The 19,645-nt window shown below is 38.6% G+C and overlaps 1 protein-coding gene across 1 annotated transcript in view; it reads right to left on the minus strand.

The window, feature by feature from the left end:
- ALG5 (ALG5 dolichyl-phosphate beta-glucosyltransferase) overlaps positions 1-19,645 on the minus strand; it is a 49,413-nt gene that overhangs the window by 26,481 nt on the left and 3,287 nt on the right. The window contains exons 2-7 of the mRNA XM_081318455.1: positions 15,591-15,753; positions 15,436-15,482; positions 15,261-15,329; positions 4,748-4,840; positions 3,666-3,779; positions 162-221 (exon numbers count right to left, since the gene is read on the minus strand). Of these exons, the coding sequence (XP_081174581.1) occupies positions 162-221; positions 3,666-3,779; positions 4,748-4,840; positions 15,261-15,329; positions 15,436-15,482; positions 15,591-15,753 (546 nt within the window). The remainder of the gene's footprint in view (positions 1-161; positions 222-3,665; positions 3,780-4,747; positions 4,841-15,260; positions 15,330-15,435; positions 15,483-15,590; positions 15,754-19,645) is intronic.

A 19,645-nucleotide genomic window follows, 5' to 3' on the forward strand; every position in this document is an offset into this window, starting at 1 on the left:
TGCTGAATAAAAGCCCACATACTGCATTCCAACCAGGCATCATGCAAACTAAAGGATAAGATTTGATCTTAAAAAAGAAGGCATGCTCTTGATTATGTTTGTCTATGAATAGTCTGTCTGACAGTAGGTACAGAAGAAAAAACAGAGGCAAAAAAGTATACCTGTGCTATGGAATCTTTCTCCAAGTGAGCACGAGAGCCACAGGCAATAGCCATCATTTCCTAGAGGGAAAAACATTAACAGCTTTAAGGGAATCAGAGTAAATTACAGGTACTTTCCAAATTATATTTGCATAAGCACTCCTTTCAACTCATAAAACCCACTGTATCTTCTTCCAGATTCATGTGGTGAGTTTATAAGCTGCTCCTGCACAGTGATTACCATGTGCATGTATATAGAGAGACCTGGAAGCAGCTTCTAAAGCAGCTGGCTAGGCCTGGAAAATGATGCAGCTGCTTTCGTTATTCAAAGGGAGATGCTTTGTACTCCCATGAGATGTAAAGCATATTGTTTGAAGAAATAGCTCAGCTGTAATATCAAAACTAAACTAAAAAAATAATGGCAACAAGAAATAATATTTTAGTGTTTCCAAAGGACATGCAAATACCGCATTTTCCGGCGTATAAGACGACTTTTTAACCCATGAAAATCTTCTCAAAAGTCAGGGGTTGTCTTATACGCCAGAAAATACGGTAGTCTTATACGGCGAGTATAGCCCAAACCCTATACCCGTATCTTTCGGACCATAAGACGCACTTTCCCCCCCCAAAAGTAGGGGGGGAAACGAGGGTGCGTCTTATGGTCCAAAGCTGATCCGTATGGCCAGCCCCAACCTCCGCAAGTGGAAAGCAAGGGAGATTGCCAGGAGCACGAATCGGCACGTGCTGAGAAACGCCGATCTCATGCTCCTGCAATCTGCAAAAACGGAGCGAGGGAGATTGCCAGGAATGTGAATCGGCTGATCTCGCGCTGCTGCAATCTCCCTCGTTTCAGCCTGCTTTCTCTTGTAGCAAGGGAAGCTGAAACCGAGTGAGGGAGATTGCAGGAGCGCGAGATCGGCCGATTCGCGTTCCTGGCAATCTCCCTTGCTCCGTTTCAGCTTGCTTTCTGCAAGAGAAAGCCGGGCCGCAGGGCCGCCTCCGCAGGTACTGCTCTAATGTGGAGAGGGAAGGACAAAGAGGGAGGGAAGGAAGAAAGAAAGGAAGAAAAGAAGGGACAATGGAAGAGGGAGGGAGAGAAATAGAGAGAGAAAAAGAGAGGGAGAGAGAAGGAGAAAGAAATAGGGAGGGAGAGAAAGAGGGAGAGAGAGAAGGAGAAAGAAAGGGAGGGAAATAGAGGGAGAGAGAGAAAGAGGGAGAGGGAAAGAGAGGGAGAGAAAGAAAGGGAGAGAGAGAAAGAGGGAGAGAGAGACAAGGAGAAAGAAAGAGGGAGGGAAATAGAGGGAGAGAGAAAAAGAGGGAGAAATAGAGGGAAAGGAAAAATAGAGAGGGAGAGAAAGAGGGAGAGAGAAGGAGAAAGAAAGGGAGGGAAATAGAGGGAGAGAAAGAAAGGGAGAAATAGAGGGAAAGAGAAAAATAGAGAGGGAGAGAAAGAGGGAGAGACAAGGAGAAAGAAAGAGGGAAATGGAGAGAGAAAGAGGGAGAAATAGAGGGAAAGAGAAAAATAGGGAGAAAGAGGGAGAGGGAGAGAAAGGGAAAGAGAAAAAGAAGGAGAGAGAGGAGAGAGAAAGAAAGAGGGAGGGGGAGAGAGGGAAAGAGAAGGAGAGAGAGAAATTAGTAACATGATTGTTAAGTGAATCTGGTTTCCCCACTAACTTTGCTTGTCAGAAGGTTGCAAAAGGCGATCACATGACCCTGGAACAATGTGATCATCATAAATATGAATCGATTGCCAAGCATCCGAATGTAAATCACATGACCCTGGGGATGCTGCAATGGTCATAAGTGTGAAAAATGGTCATAAGTCACTTTTTTCAGTGCCGTCGCAACTTTGAATGGTCACTAAGTGAATCATTGTAAGCCGAGGACTACCTGTACTTTATCATTTTTTTCCTTTTTTGGGGGGGGGGTGTCATGTTTTTGACACCTTGCTGGGCGACTGGTGGTACTCAGACATTGCCTTGTCCTAAAAGTGGTACAATGGATGAAAAGGTTGAAAAGCCCTGTTTTAGTATACCGGTCCTATTTGGTTCAGAATATTTTTTTCTTGTTTTCCTGCTCTAAAAACTGGGTGCGTGTTATGGTCAGGTGTGTCTTATGGTCCGAAAAATATGGTAATTTAACAGGAAAAGTAGGGGGTCGTCTTATACGCCCAGTCGTCTTATACGCTGGAAAATACAGTAGCAACAGAGGGAAAAATAGATATCACCTGAGAATGCTCATTTTACTTTTCCATCAGCTCCAACATTGAATTTGTTGAGCCTAAACTCCCTTGCACGTAGAAAAAAGGGATATTTTGCAGTACTCCCAAACTACAAATCTCAAATTAGGACACAGCATTCCAAAATGTATGCCAATGTCAGAATCCATTTATATTTCATTTCTAACTCCCTCTCTGTGCAAACCCAAATCTCACCCCCACTCTTCCTGGATTCTGCCATTCCCAAGGAGGAAAGAGAATAGACAGGGGAGTTTATTGCTCCCATCTCTTTCCCTTAGATCAGGGGTGTCAAACTCAATTTCATTGAGGGCCGCATCAGCACTGCGGTTGCCCTCAGGGGGCCGGGTGGGTATGGCCAGGGTGGGTGTGGCCTACTTGGTGGGCGTGGCTAGAGTGCGTATGGCCTACTGGGTGGGCGTGGCCAGCTCTACATCGTTCGCATCAAGGGTGCCTATGGGGGCCTGGGCAGGAGTGGGACAGATCTGAGGGTCCCTGGCAGAAGGAGGGTCTCTGGGCCAGGGCCAAGACAGTGGGGGCCGTTCCCTCAGTTTCCAGGATGGCTTCACGGGCCGCATGAAACCACTTCGCGGGCCGGATCCGGCCCCCGGGCCTTGTGTTTGACATGTCTGCCTTAGATGAAACTTTTTGTTTATCTAGCCTGCCTGTTGGCCATTGCAAAAAGACCGATGAAAGGAACCCTCTCCCTCTGATCTACGAGCAACTAAGAAAGGAGGTGGGAAGAATTCTGTCTGTTGCTGATGAAAGGAATCCTCTCTCTCTCTGATCGATGAGCAACTAAGAAAGGGATGGGGAGAATTCTGGCTTGTATCTCCTGATGGAATGTGAAGGGGAGGAAGTAATTGTGTTGCGAATGGACTAATGGTTCTCCCTTTCCCATGAGGGGTTTGATACCTGAAACTTGACTGATCCGGGACTGACCAAATGGACTGAAGGGTGGGGTTTTGCTCAGGGACACTTTAAAAATATCAATTTGTGAGAAAGTTTTCAGATCCTGTCTATTATATCCACTGTCATCTATGTCTTAGTAAAAGTTCTTGCTTGGACAATCTTGTCTCCAAGAGTTTTTCTTTCCTAAGATGTGTATTGGAGTGGGTTCTGACAGCCAACCTGATAAAAGCTGTTTGCTCGAATCCCACACAATTTAAGAAATTAAATATGTTCAACTTTCTCTGGATTGTGTTTTAAGACTTAAAAAGGAAACAACATTATAATTAACTTCTTACTAATCCAACAAAAAGGAGAAAAGTAGCCAAATAGAATCTCACAGGCCAGGGTTGAAGACTCTCAAGACCTTTTTCTACTTTTTCAATATCTTTAAATTTTGTAGCTCCATCAGCATCTGCCATCAATATTTTTTTGCCTCGTGAATAAAATACACCCTGCAGTTAAGAAATATGTAAGGACCTAAATTAGTTCAGCAATTATTATGAAAAGACAAAAAAGTCATATTTTGTTTTAATAGAACAATCCCATCCCCCCAAATTATTATAATTCAGGTATTAAACTTTATGACCAGAGAACATATTTGATAGCATGAACACAATATTGTTACTGATATGGGGAATGACTGCCTGTTCACAAAATGGATGCCACAATGTACATGGCCAGTCACTAACTGCAATTTGCCAGAAAGCAAACGATGGGACTGCTTAACAGAATACTGATTAGGAATTTTCCCAAACAACTGTGGTGAGTCACCATTTTAATTCTGTAAGACTGTTTGCACAACCTATGTGAAATCAATACCTCTGGAGACTAATGCTTTGCTTTGCATCATGCCAGTTTCCCTTTTAATTATCTTTAAAATTAGAATAATCTATTTTTTAAAAATTAAAAGCTAACATGATGCAATAAGCTTTTCATGTACCAATTGTCACATTCCAGAGTTAGGTCAACCTCACAAAGCTCTGTTTGAATTATGGCTACAAATCTGGGCAATCTGTAGTCAAGAACAATAACAATGGTTCTAGACAAGGGTGTTACTAGGCAGCTCAATCAGAAACTAAAATGAGGATGTTTACCAAGTCAGCAGGTCTATATTTTATGTAGTCATTATTATGATTATATTTCTATAGCTCAACAGGGTGAATATACCAAATTCCTCTCATTTTCCCATTTGGTTTAATAGAGATTCCCTCCCCTATTAATCCTATTAATCCATTAAATGAAGCAGCCAGTATATGTTCCACCTTAGCAAAAACAAGCGTTATAGCTTGTAAATAAGAAAACAGTTAAGTTTGCAGTACCTTCATCAATATTTTTCAATTTAATTTAAATGTTCAAACTAAAAGGTAAATCATTTTTCTGAGAAAATATGCAACTTAAAGGAAAAGAGATGAGTTATTACCCTTCTAACAGCTCCCCCCTTTCCACGATTCCTCACCAGAGTGAGTACTCTCACTTTGTTACTACCGTACTTCTTAACGTACCTCAGTGCAACCTACAGAAAATAATACATCAGAATAAAACAACAATAATCACAATTTGGAATGCTATACTTGCTATTAATTGATGGTCAAGACAGTTTCAAATATACATATATCAGGCAAAAATATTTTTTGTTTAGAAAATGCCATCTGAATTTTTTTAATCTTTTTCCTGTTAAACAACTCACCTTCAATTCCTTAAGTTAAAAACAAAAATTTGCATTTGCTTAACTGGATATTCAAAGGAAAATATACTGAACAATTACATAATATCCCTTAGTTAATATTTTAGTTTTTACATTTGTAGTGTTTTACATTTATTGTTTTATTTATTAAATTTATAAACCACCCCTCTCACCGATAAGGCAACTCTGGGCCACATTTATTTTAGGGTACAAATATTTAATGACTACATTTACCTTTAGAGAAAATATTACTCTCTAAACTGAAAAAGTTAAAATGCATAGGAAATGATGTAGTGAATCCTAAACTGTAAGTAACCTTAAATTTTTATTCACCTAATGAAATCCTTCTTAAGGACCTCAGGTAGGCAGATATTGTTGTTTAATGGTGATATAGGATGTAAGCTGCTGCAAGTAAAGCTGCCTTTTGCAGACTTCCGGTTTGTCACACAGCCGCTATGGATGGCTGGGAGACTTGCTCTCTCTGCCCCGTCCAGTTTCGCATCGCTGGGGGCCCTGAAAAGGGCCGAAAGTCACCCTGAGGAGGTGACCAGTAAGGAGGGGCGCTCACTGGATCGTGGGAGAGCCGCAAGTCTCCCATTGGACCTGGAGATCCCTCCAACTTGGCGGACGAAAGGACTGGCCATTATGGCTTGTCCCTAGGCTGTGAACAGCCAAAGTCACATTTTCCTCCAGGCAACTCTTAAAGCAGTGCAGAAGAGACTGGGTGAGATCTACCTCTTTTACACCCTAATTACTTTCTGTACCTCCTTAAGCTGCTAAGCATTTTCCCCCTGCGATGAAGGAAGGGGGATTTTAGCCCTCCCTCCAGAAAGAGCAGCGACTAAATATACAGGGGCATTTTAAACGTTGAAAAAGTAACTGAATCCCAATTGGAACTTTATTTCTCAAAGCATGTGGATTGAAATATTTTTTTTATTTCCTATTGTTCATTGTCTACTTCTGTTGGAAATCTGGATTCTTTCTTATGAAAAAAAGAAAGCAAAACTGAAAAGATTAAGACAACTTTGGGACTCAAAGGGAAACTTTAAAAGGGGCCTGGCTGACTGGTCAGGGAAATAGATAAGATACATAACCTTGAGAAATTTAAAACAACAGCTTTGTGTTCCCTATCTAGAAAAAAAATTCTTTCTTTGGGATTTTCTAAGTGTAAAGCCTTTAGTTTAAAATACCAAAATGGAAGAAGACCAGGAATAAAATTTATTTATAGATGAAAATCAACAAAATCTTGCTATGTTAAAAACACTAATCCAAATTCTTACCGCAACCAATGAAATACTAAGAGGCTATGTGAAGGAACAAGAAGATAGCCCAGATATGAAAGCCCAAACTTTGACCACAATTAAAGAACCATCTATACAAAATACAATAGAAAAAATGAAACATTCAAGTACCATGACAGAAGAATCTACTATTAAACAAATATTGATATTTGAAAATCCAGAAAAGACATTGAAAACCTGGAAAAAGGAAAAGGTTTCTTATACAACTCAGAAGGAACTAGAGGATCTAGAAAAAGAACAGTTGGATGAGTAGACAAACAATTCAGAACAAATACGTCAATATGGAAGAATAAAGAGACGACCTACAAGTCCTCTCAAAAAAATGGTGATTGGATGGTTTTGCCAATATCAATTAATATACATGATATTACAAGGAGATTGGTTCGATGACCCAAAAACAAGGACAAGGAAGATGATTTGGCAAAGGAAAAAAGCTAGAATAAGACTCAAGAAGAATGGAGTTTCAACCATCTTGCTGAAATCTGAAACAGAATGTACCTAAATAGATAAGATGTGTATGTTGAACACAAGACACTGTTATGAACTGAGATAAAGAAAAAAATTTGGTCATTAAAATGTAGCAGTATAAATACTAATAGCTAATTTGAATATTGATTTGTGCATAAAGGTAATGTAAAGGTGAATAATGTAGACAAGCTAAAAACATATTGTTGAACGTAATAAATAGGTCTATATGGAATGTTAAAAATGAAAATTATCAGTTTAAGCAAGAGATAGCAGATATAAAGAGGAAGAGAGGAAGCATTAAATATTGAAATAAAAAGAAATTTTGATTATTACTTAAAAAAACAACTGAAAATTAGCAAAAAGGAAGGATATCATATTATATCCTTAACTTGTTGACATAGAGGGTGAGGTTAAGTAAATGGGATGTGTATTTTGAATATTAGATTTTGTGAGGAATGGTGATAGATGAATTGGAAGTATACTAAAAATCTTGGGAATGATAAATATCAAACGTTAAATCTAAATTTTAGTGGAAATTAAAATTGAAAAATCTATTAGGTCATTGATTGTCTAAAAGATTGTATGTTAAAACAATTAGAATATGTGTAAACTAAAAACTATGGATATATGTAAGAAAGTTATTTTCTATGTGATGGATAGGCTAAAACGTGTCTTTTATTTTACAAATAGACAGTATATATGAAGGGAAAAAGAGAGGAAATATTTATGGTAGCAATTTGAAATCTGTACTAATGATATCTGTATGCAATTGAATTACTACTACCCAGCCACCATGTTGCTTTTCAAATATGTGAATGTAATACCAGAAAATCAATAAAATGTGTGTGTGTGTGTGTGTGTGTGTGTGTGTGTGTATAAAAGCTGCCTTTTGCAATTGACTAATGGTGATTTTTGTCAATGCCAATGGTGTTCAACTGGTGCTCCACATGTTTAGGGATTGCATCCAAGGTGCCTATTGGTACTATCTTGGTTTCTTTTGCCATAGTTGTTATAGTTCTATTTGCAGGTCCTTATATTTTGAGATTTTCTCCAGTTCCTACTCTTTCATTCTGCTGTCTCCAGGTGCTGCAAAGTCCACTGTCAAGACTTCTTATCTTTCGTATCAACAATTACTAAATCCAAGGTGTTATGTGGTGGATGCTTTTCTGTTTTAATTCTGAAGTCCCAGTATACTTGAGCTTCTTCATTTTCAATTACTTTGTCAGTTTTTTTTTTTAATTTTTTTATTAAATTTATTATTTAAAAACATTGGACACAGTACCAGCGAGCTGACAAACCTTTTTGTCTACAATGTTTAAATATATATATATACATGTATATATGTACATCAAAAATACACTTAAATACACTTAGATTACAAATCGGTGAAATACCACAATATTTAAAACAGTGAGCTAGTCTGTAAAACCTAATAGAGACCTTTCTTTTTATCCATCCAAAGATACAATTTGTTCCAAATTCTATAATAGTCTGATTGATCTTTATTCTTTAATTCCAAAGTTAATTTGTCCATTTCAGCGCAATCCCAAATTTTCCTAATAACCTCTTTTTGTCCTGGGATCTCATTCTTTTTCCATTTTTGCGCAAATGATATTCTAGCTGCTGTGATAATATGGATCGTTAAGTATAGCACATCTTTAGGATATTTCTCTTTCGTGATTCCCAACAAGAAAAGTTCTGGACTAAACTCCAGATCTTGTTTCAATATTTCTTTCAGCCAAATCCAAATCATTCTCCAAAATTTTTGTGTTTTACTGCAAGACCACCACGTGTGGAAGTATGTGCCTATCTCTTCAGAACACTTCCAACATTTGGGAGATGCTGTTGTGTACATTTTTGCTAAGCGGGCTGGGGGAAGATGCCATCGGTAAAACATTTTAAATAAATTTTCTTTATATGATGAGGCCAGTGTTATCCTTTTATTCCTATCCCAAATTGTTTGCCAAGTATCTAGGTCGATGTTATGTCCTAAATTGTTAGCCCAGGTCAACATGGGGTCTTTCACTTGCTCTTCAAACAGCTTATATCCCAAAAGTAATTTATAAAAATTCCTTATTTGTTTAGAGTCCGGTCCCAATAATATTTTGTCCAATGCTGTTTCAGAGGTATATATCCCCCATTCATTTTTATCCTTCCTAAATCTCGATTGGATTTGTAAGTAGGCCCACCAATCGAGTTTCATACCTTGTAATTCTAGTTCATTCCTAAGTTTCAATTCCCCCTCCTCATTCAGAATATCCTTGTATGAGATTATGTTACCCAAATCAAACAGATTTGGGTAAACTATCGCTTCAAGGGTGGATAGCCAGACCGGTATTTTGGTGTAATTGTGAGATCTAATTTTTTTCCAAGTATTAAGTAGCGCTTGCCTGATCCGGTGTCTTTGAAAATGCGAGAAAAGACCTTGTTTCTCCGTCCATAGGAAAGCATGCCAGCCATATTGCAAATCGTGACCCTCTAAAGTTAATAGTCTTCTATTTCTCAAGATTACCCATTCTCTAATCCAGCTCAGGGCCGCGGCGTGGTAATATAATTCCCAGTCTGGCAATCCAAAACCCCCATTTTCCTTCGTGTCTTGTAAATATTTCAATTTAATTCTTGGTTTTTTCCCCTGCCAAATAAAATTTAGTGATAATTTATCCAAATTTCGAAAAAATTTAGAGTCGAGTTGAATTGGGATATTCTGAAACAGAAACAGGATTTTAGGCAGAATATTCATCTTAATGACAGCGATTCTTCCCAATAATGAGAGTTTTAGGTTTCCCCATCTTTCCAGATCACCTTTTATTTGGTTCACTACATTATCATAATTATCCTTTTTGAGTGAAGTGCATCTAGCCGTAATGTTAATCCCTAGATATTTTATTTTCTTGACTATTTCTATATCCATGATTTCGGCCAGATTACCTTTTTGTTTATTGGTCATATTTTTAACAATCATCTTGGTCTTATTTCTATTTATTCGCAGTCCGGCAACCTCACCATATTTAGATAATTCTTCCAATAGCTTTGGTCCCGTCTGACATGGATCCTCCATAATAAAAACCAGATCGTCCGCGAAAGCTTGCAATTTAAAGGTTTCCTTTTTAATGGTTAATCCTATTATCTTTGGGTCGTTTCTTATAGTTCTCGTTAATACTTCAAGAGTCAATATAAACAGCAATGGTGATAAGGGGCAGCCTTGCCGTGTTCCCTTTTGAATTTGAAACTTGCTAGATGCTTCCCCATTAATAATTATTTTTGCTTCCTGATTGTCATAAATTGCCCTAATTATATTTATAAATTTTTCACCCATATTCATAAAGCTAAGCTGTTGGCACAAAAAAGACCATTTAACATTGTCAAATGCCTTTTGGGCGTCTAAGAAAAGTAATGCCATCTGTTGTTCGCTATGTAATTCATAGTACTCCAATGTATCTAATATTATTCTAATGTTGTGCTTAGTGTGTCTCTTAGCGAGAAAACCATTTTGATCTGCGTGTATGAAATCATTCAGAAATCGTTTCAATCGTTCCGCTATAATTGATGTAAATATCTTGTAGTCCGAGTTAAGAAGTGATATGGGTCTGTAATTTTGGATTAATGTATGGTCTGTGTTATCTTTCGGAATAAGGGTTATGTTTGCCTCTAGCCAAGATTTAGGCGTCCTTGCGCCTTCTAATACTGCGTTAAATACCTCCACTAGGGGTTGAGCTAGGATATTTTGTAATTCTTTATAAATTTCTGATGGAAGACCGTCGGGTCCCGATGCTTTATTATTCTTTTGTGCATTAATAGCTTTTATCACCTCAGATAGTCGAATTTCCTCGTTTAACATATTTCTGGTATCTTCTGTGACTTTAGGTAGTTTGGCTCTTTGAAAATATTCCTCCATTTTCTCCACACTTGCCTGACTATCTTCTTTGTATAAACGTTCGTAAAATTCCTGGGCTATAATTTTTTTTTTCCTCCTGGTGGAATATTCTCCCTTCCTCATCTCGTAGTTCGTGAATCCAGTTTTTCCCCTTTTGTTTTCCCAATTTATATGCGAGCCACCGGCCCGGTTTATTTGCATTTTCAAAAAAATTTTGTTTCGTGTTTCTCAATTGTTGTGCTAATTTCTCTTTGTCTAGAATGTTAAGTTTGTGTTTAATCAGATCCATAGATTGCTTGATATTCTCTTTTTGTGGATCTTGTTGGAGTGTAACTTCTAAGCTCTTATATTCCTCTTCTAATCTTTCCCGTTGTTGTCTTTTCCCCTTATTTTTATATACCATATATGCCCTCGCTACCCCTCTCATCATTGCCTTAGCTGTATCCCAATTGTTTTGTACTGAGGTGTCTATAGCTTTATTTTCCTTAAAGAAAAAACTTAGCTCTCTCTCCATCTTAGATTTGAATTCGTCTTCTTTTAAAATTGCTCTTTGAAGCGTCCATCTGGGTATTTTTTTGGAACCTTTCCAGATAAGTTTAATAGGATTGTGATCTGCCCAAGTACCTGTCGCTATATGTACCTCGTCTATTTCTGAACTAATTTCTTTCGTCATCCATACCATGTCTATTCTAGACCATGAGTTATGTCGGTTGGAGTAATATGTATATTGTCTAGCCTTACGATTTCTTTCCCTCCAGACATCTTGGATATTTAGTTCCTCAGCCAAGTTAAGAAAAGATCTCGGTAGAATTCTTCTCTTCTTTTTCCTAAGCGTCTTTCCCATATAATCCAAATTTATATCTAGGATAGCATTAAAATCTCCTATTAAACAAATCTCCTCATAATCAATGCTACATATCTTATTGTGAAGTGTTTTGAAAAATTGTTCTTGGTTATGGTTTGGGGCATATATCTCTACCATCATGACCTTCCTGTGATTTATTATAACCTCGACTATCAGTATTCTACCCTCTTTATCGTTATAAATTTGTTTTGCAGTCAATTTTGGGTTTACATATAGTGCCACTCCTCTCTTTTTCTTGTGTCGGTCTAAGGAAACGAATAGGTTCCCTATTCTTGGTTGTACTAACAAATATTTTTGTTGTTCCTTTATATGGACTTCTTGTATTGCCACGATATCCAATTGTTGGTGAATAAGCCTATTAAAAAATTTCCGCCTTTTCACTGGCGAATTCAATCCATTAATATTCACAGACATAATACTACACTCACCTCCCTTCATCTTACTTATTTCTGGTTTTTGTGGATCTCGTGATTCGGGGCTCTCTCTCTTCCTTGTCTCTAGTTCCATGTTTCTCTGTTAACTCACCGGATTTGTTCCTTCTATCCTCTGTAGCTAAGATCTTCCCATCCATTGCCACACGTATTGTATCTCTTTCTCTGTTGTGACTCAGGGCCAGCCTGTGGGTCCGACAGCCGGCTCCGATGTATCGGAGGACTCAGATGTGGGGGAGGAGGGAAACGAACCGGCTGATGATGATGATTTGGAGGCTGTGCAGAGCCCTCAGCCGGGGACCTCTTCTCAGCTGTGTGAGCCCGAGAGTGCGGAGGATGATGACCCACAGCTGGCCCTGTTCAAGGACGCCCGACGCAGGAGGCAGACGAGCAGGGACAAACAAAGAAAGACTATGGGACTCCTCGGGAGGAGGCACAGGGAGACCACGCCCTGAGCTCTCTATAAAAGAAGTGTTTGGGGAGGGGCTGGTTGCTGAAAGCAACCTTTTCCGCTTGAGAAGACAAGCTCTTGTGTTTTTGTTAACTGCGTAATTAAATCTTGGCAGAAGCCTTTTAGCCTTGGACGCTTTCCAGACTCTTCTTTTGATTAGGGGTGCGAGAAGAGGGCTGGTTCAGAACATTCTCTTACCTCCCTTCCATCTTGATCTTCTAAATCTACTTCCTCTTGGCTATGGAAGTGGCGTTTGTAAAAATCTTCTGCCTTCTCTATCGTGTCCAGTCTATGCCTTCTATCCTGCCACGTAACTAGAATACCCTCTGGAGTTAGCCATCTAAAGTTTACATTTTCTCTTATTAGTTTGGATGTTAAGAATTGATAGCCGCGTCTCAGATCCCTCATCCTTTTAGGTATCTGTTTAAGGATGGTGATTGGTTGGCCCCGAAATTCTAATGGTTCCTCTCTAGATCTATGCAGAAGCTCATCCCGAATTGATTTTTTAACTAACCTTACATGTACTTCTTTTGGGAGGTTGTGCCTTCTCGCATAATTAGTTTGGACCCTGTATGTTTCATCAATTTCCGCCAGCATTTCCTCCTTCCCTACACCGAGTGCCTTTGCCATCAGTTCTGCCATCATGACCAACAGATCTTCCCCTCTTTTTTCTTGAATGTTCTGGAAGCGTAGATAATGAGCAGCCTTTTCTGCTTCCAGAAAAATGACTGTTGTTTCTAATTCCTTATTAGCCTGAAGGAGTGTTTCATTTTATGGTCCCACCAGTTGTTGTTGGCAGGTAAACAGTAATTCTTTCAGATATTCCAATGCACCATTGTTGCAACTTTGCCATGCCATTGTCAATCCATCTGTGTAGTCTTGTAGCAGCTAACTAAGCGGTCCACTATTTGTTCAGCTTGTTTGCAGAGGTGGCATTGGCTGTCTGCTGCTCCATTCTCAATTCTGGTTTTGTATGCATTTATTTCCTAATGCTTGGTCTTGTACAACCAAAATTAACCCATCAGTCTTTTCTGGGGGTGGGAGCTTTCCTCACCATTTCAAGGAAGGTCTTCCTCTTCTGTCCTCCTCTTGATTGTGGTGAGCAGAGCTGGGAGGGTGATGTGCATTGCTCTGAGAATCCATTGAAGCCCCAATGCATTAGTGGTGCCCTAGGCAACTTTGATGTTACAAAATATCATATTAGAGACACTGTTCTTCAGTCCCTTGTTGCACCCTTTCAAAGTATTGTTGAATCCCAGGGTTGGAAGAGATCTTAAAGGTCATCTAGTCCAAATCCCTGTCCAGAACAGGAAAGGTTGGGAACTTTGTTCTTGAAAAGCTGCAGGGGTAGAGCCACCACACCTTCAGGAAACAGGCTATCCCTTTGCTGCATATCTTTTCTTTAAAAAGGTACATCCTTTAAAATATATTTTAGTGGTATCTAGAACCAGTTGGATGATCTAAATAGGACTAAGGTGATGGAATGGAGCCTGTTCAATTTTGAATGCCATGAATGTTTTGTATCTTGGCTGCTGATTGTAGTGGTTTTAATATGGTTAGATTCGTTTTCTTTGTAATTTTTAAATTGTTTTGAATATTTTAATTGTTAACCTGCCTAGAATTAGGAATGTGAGATAGGTGGTTATACAAAGTTATACGAATGAATATTCAGCATGAAATGGTCAAATAGTTTACTAATAATTACTATACTTTACTTCCCTTCCAATTTATTTTGCATGATTTAATTCTTGCTTGTGTTTAATTTCTGTTACTAAACAAATCATGAATAACCAAGTCCTTAAAACAGGTACAACTGTAGCCTAGCTAAAAACTACTTTTCTATCCAAAAACTTTCTATTTCAAAGATTGTTGACAAACAATACGTGCATCATTTCCTTTACTCATTTCTATAGAAGTACCATCTTAGAAAATTATCTCCAGTAAGACCACAATAGATTGTCAGTTATTTAAAATATTTTCTAATTCCCTTTGTGAATTAACGCTACAGCTTCATATAAATCTATGTAATACTTGAACACAAATGCACATAATGAAGGAGATAATTATTTTAGACAAATATATATCATCACTTTGACAGATATGCTTATTCTGGCAGAATCAATTCTAGCTGTGAATTATTTTACATATACTGAATTGGTCTTTGGGCTTTGCTACCACAATGTAACATATAAGCAAGAGAAAAGTCAAGAAACAAAAAAATATGCATATTTGCAGCACATACAGAACGGCTACTTGGGCATACATAGCCAACCATGATCTCAGTTGAGTTTGCACTGAAGAGAAAGATTTTCAGTTTTTTATCACTGAATAAAAATAGCAGTTTGCAAGGTGGCTAAATAATAAACACTGTAAATATCTTAGTCCCTCAAAATAATAACATCAGCAATAATAACAGATTTGGAATAGATAAAATTACTTTTTATGCCTTTCTGATATTGTTTCTGATGCATGTATTATTTCTGGTATTGTGATTTTAAACATTAACAATAAGAAGTCTTTTTCAAAAAAACAAACAACCAAAACAGGTAGTCTTCAGGTTATAATAGCAATTGGGACCAGAATTGGTGTTGCTATGCAATGTAATCATTAAAAAAAATGTCATGTGACTTCATTGCTTAGCAACAGCAATTTTGGCAATCTCAGTTGCAGTCATTAAATGAGGGCTATGCAGGTCATTTAATGCTGCAACAGTTGAAACTCCAAAGATTCATTGTAACCCCATATTGTTCAGGACCATCACAAATTTGAAGTGTCACTGAATGACTGGTCATAAGTGTGACGCCCACCTGCACTGTTGACAAGTATCTGAAGTTTGTAAAAGAGTCCTTTATCTCCTACCTTTGTGGTTTTATCTGTGCTGCCATCATCAACTACTATGACCTCATATGTGAATGAAGGATCTTGTTTCTATAAAAATAAAAAGAACCATTTTTCATTTCACAGGTTTTTATGTTCTTTTACTATCAGAAGATGCTACTTTCAAAAATCTTATTGAAGTATTGCAAATACATACCTGTCTCATTTCTAGATAATCTAGTGCTTCATTCATCATTGATGGTACTATAGGAAGATGTGGAAAAAAGCAAAACTGCAGATCTTGTTTCATTTAAAATACACTGAGGATAAAATAGCTTATAAAGCAAAATATATAAAAATATTTATTCTTACATCGTTCTTCTTCATTATATGAAGGTACAACTACAGAAAGTTCATGTGTTGCAGGGTCATGAAGGCTAGGCACAGATTTCCTATCATTCAGAAATAAGTTCTCATCTTCATATTCATAAATACTTGGCGACTGTCTTGCAGTTATATGTGCAATGACTGCAATCTGGGAGGGAAGTAAAAGAGGAGTGGTAGCAGATATACTGTAATATAATAATAATGCAATACCATTCTTGCAAGATTAAACCATTCATGTTAAAGTTTTTAAGATGAATAGAGAACAGGTAAATAAAATTTAGAAAAAGAAATAAATTTGATCTCAATCTCCAAGATTGTGCGCATTGGGGAAGAATCTGCACTAATCAAAATGTAAACATAGAATAAATTATAGTATTAAACATTCATGTGTAATAGATGAAATGAAGACATAGAGGAATATATTGTATGTTGAGAAAAAGGATGTGAATCCTTTCTGAACTAGGGGATTAGCCATTTTGGATCTCATTCTCACTAACAGAGATGAAATGATAGAAGGTGTTGAAGCCACAGGAACCTTGGGAGGTAGTGATTATGTAATATTGGAATTCAACATTATGGAAGCACAAGCAATAGAACACAGTCAAACTAGAGTCTTGGACTTCAAGAGAGCCAATTTCAATAAACTTAGAGAAGGCTTGGGAAGGATTCCATGGATGAGAATCCTCAAGGGGAAAACAATTCAAGAAGCTTGGGAAATTTTGAAAAGTGAGATAATAAAAGCCCAGTGTAGCACAAAACCAACAAAGAGGAAAAATAACAGCTCTAAAAAGAAATCAGCATGGCTGCATAAAGAACTCTCTGATAAATTGAAAGATAAAAAGGACAAGTATAGAAAGTGGAAAGAGGGGCACATAACTAAGTCAGAATATCAGCAAATAGCCCGAGCCTGCAAAGATGAAGTGAAGAAAACTAAGGCTCATAATGAACTAAATCAAAAATAACAAAAAAAGCTTCTTTCAACATGTAAAAAACAAGAAAAAAGTGAAGGAAATGATCCGTCCATTAGTGGGTGAAAGTGGCAAGAAGGTAACAAGCAATAGGGAGAAAGCAGAACTATTTAACTCATTTTTTGCATCTGTCTTTACACAAAGGGAAAAAACAGACCAACCTATCAAAAATAGTGCCATAAAAAACAGAATAGAAAGACAAGTTAAGATAGGCAAGAAAAATGGTAAGTGAGCACCTGTCCAGCCTAGATGAGTTCAAATCACCAAGACCAGATGGATTACACCCCAAGGTTCTCAAGGAACTGGCAGATGTGATCTCAGAACCACTGAACTATATTTTTCAAAGATCCTGGAGCACAGGGGAACTACCAGAGGACTGGAAAAGAGCTGATGTAGCTCCCATCTTCAAAAAAGGAAAAAAAAGTAGATCGAGGAAACTACAGACCTATCAGCCTGACCTCAATACCTGGGAAGATTCTGGAAAAGATAATCAAACAACGAATCAGCAAACACTTAGAGGCAAACAAAGTCATTACTAAAAACCAACATGGGTTTGTCAAAAACAGATCATGCCAGACAAATCTTATTGCATTCTTTGACCAAGTGACAAAATTAGTGGATCAGAAGAATGCAGTGGATATAATTTACTTGGACTTCAGTAAGGCATTTGATAAAGTAGATCACAACCTACTACTTGATAAGATAGAAAAATGTGGGTTAGACAGCATCACTACCAGATGGATTCGTAACTGGCTGACCGGCCGTACTCAGTGTGTGGTCCTGAATGGAACTGCATCTACATGGAAGGAAGTGTGTAGTGGGGTGCCCCAGGGCTCTGTTCTGGGCCCAGTGCTCTTCAATATCTTCATCAACGATTTGGACGAGAGGTTAGAGGGGGAGCCTATCAAATTTGCAGGCAACACCAAGCTGGCAGGAATAGCCAACACTCCAGAAGGCAGGCCAACACTCTAGAAGACAGGTTCCTGTGGACAGACTTGAACACTGGGTGCTATCTAACAAAATGAAATTCAATGGTGAAAAAAGTAAGGTTCTACATTTAGGCAAGAAAAACCAAATGTACAGGTATAGTATAAGGGGTACCTTGCTCAACAGTAGTAACTGTGAGAGGGATCTCGGAGTCCTAGTGGACAATCACTTAAATATGAGCCAGCAGTGTGCTGCAGCTGCCAAAAAAGCCAACACAGTGCTAGGCTGCATTAACAGAGGGATAGAATCAAGATCATGTGAAGTATTGATACCACTTTACAATGCCTTGGTAAGGCCACACTTGGAATACTGCATCCAGTTTTGGTCACCACGATGTAAAAAAGATGTTGAGACTCTAGAAAGAGTACAGAGAAGAGCAACAAAGATGACTAGGGGACTGGAAGCTAAAACATATAAGGAATGGCTGCTGGAATTGGGTATGTCTACTCTAGTTTAATGAAGAGAAGGATTAGGGGTGACATGATAGCAGTGTTCCAATATCTCAGGGGCTGCCACATAGAAGAGGGAGTCCAGCTATTCTCCAAAGCACCTGAAAGCAGGACAAGAAGCAACAGATGGAAACTAATCAAGGAGAGAAGCAACCTAGAACTAAGGAGAAACTTCCTGACAGTTAGAACAATTAACCAGTGGAACAACCTGCCTCCAGAAGCAGTGAATGCTCCAACACTGGAAGTTTTTAAGAAGAGACCGGATAGCCATTTGCCTGAAATGGTATAGGCCCTATACTATAGGGTTTCCTGCCTGAGCAGGGGTTTGGACTAGATGACCTCCAAGGTCCCTTCCAACTTTATCATTATTATTAATATACATGAGAAATTAGGAATTGGTGTTATTTAGACTGTTGTGAGAGCATATGAAAGTAGGAATTCACAGGTTGATGATAGTTACATGTTGTTGTTGTTGTTAGTTGCGAAGTCGTGTCCGACCCATCGCGACCCTATGGACAATGTTCCTCCAGGCCTTCCTGTCCTCTACCATCTTCTGGAGTCCATTTAAGCTCACACCTACTGCTTCAGTGACTCCATCCAGCCACCTCATTCTCTGTCGTCCCTTTCTTCTATTGCCCTCAATCTTTCCCAGCATTAGGCTCTTCTCCAGTGAATCCTTCCTTCTCATTAGGTGGCCAAAGTATTTGAGTTTTAGCTTCAGGATCTGGCCTTCTAAAGAGCAGTCAGGGTTGATCTCCTCTAGGACAGACCGGTTTGATCGCCTTGCAGTCCAAGGGACTCACAGGAGTCTTCTCCAGCACCATAGTTCAAAGGCTTCAATTCTTTGGCGCTCAGCCTTTCTTATGGTCCAGCTTTCACTGCCATACATTGCAACTGGGAAGACCATAGCCTTGACTATACGCACTTTTGTTGACAGGGTGATGTCTCTGCTTTTTAGTGTGCTGTCTAGATTTGACATGGCTTTCCTCCCGAGGAGCAAGCGTCTTTTAATTTCTTGGCTACAGTCCCCATCTGCAGTGATCTTGGAGCCCAGGAAAATAAAATCTGTCACTACCTCCATTTCTTCCCCATCTATTTGCCAGGAATTGAGAGGGCCGGATGCCATGATCTTGGTTTTCTTAATGTTTAGTTTCAACCCAAGTTTTGCACTCTCCTTCTTCACTCGCAACAAGAGGCTCTTTAGATCCTCTTCACTTTCTGCCATTAGAATGGTATCATCTGCATATCTTAGGTTGTTGATGTTTCTTCCGGCAATCTTAATTCCAACTTCTGATTCATCTAGCCCTGCCTTTCTCATGATGTGCTCTGCATATAAGTTAAATAGGCAAGGCGACAGTATACAGCCTTGCCGGACTCCTTTCCCAATTTTGAACCAATCAGTGGTTCCGTGTCCAGTTCTCACTGTTGCTTCTTGGCCCGCATATAGGTTTCTCAAGAGACAAATAAGATGGTCTGGTATGCCCATCTCTTTAAGGACTTGCCAGTTTGTTATGATCCACACAATCAAAGGCTTTAGCATAGTCAATGAAGCAGAAGTAGATGTTTTTCTGGAACTCTCTAGCTTTCTCCATGATCCAGCGTATGTTAGCAATTTGATCTCTTGTTCCTCTGCCTC

Source organism: Vipera berus, assembly GCF_964194415.1.
Source record: "Vipera berus genome assembly, chromosome: 2".
Classification (NCBI taxonomy): Eukaryota; Metazoa; Chordata; class Lepidosauria; order Squamata; family Viperidae; genus Vipera; species Vipera berus.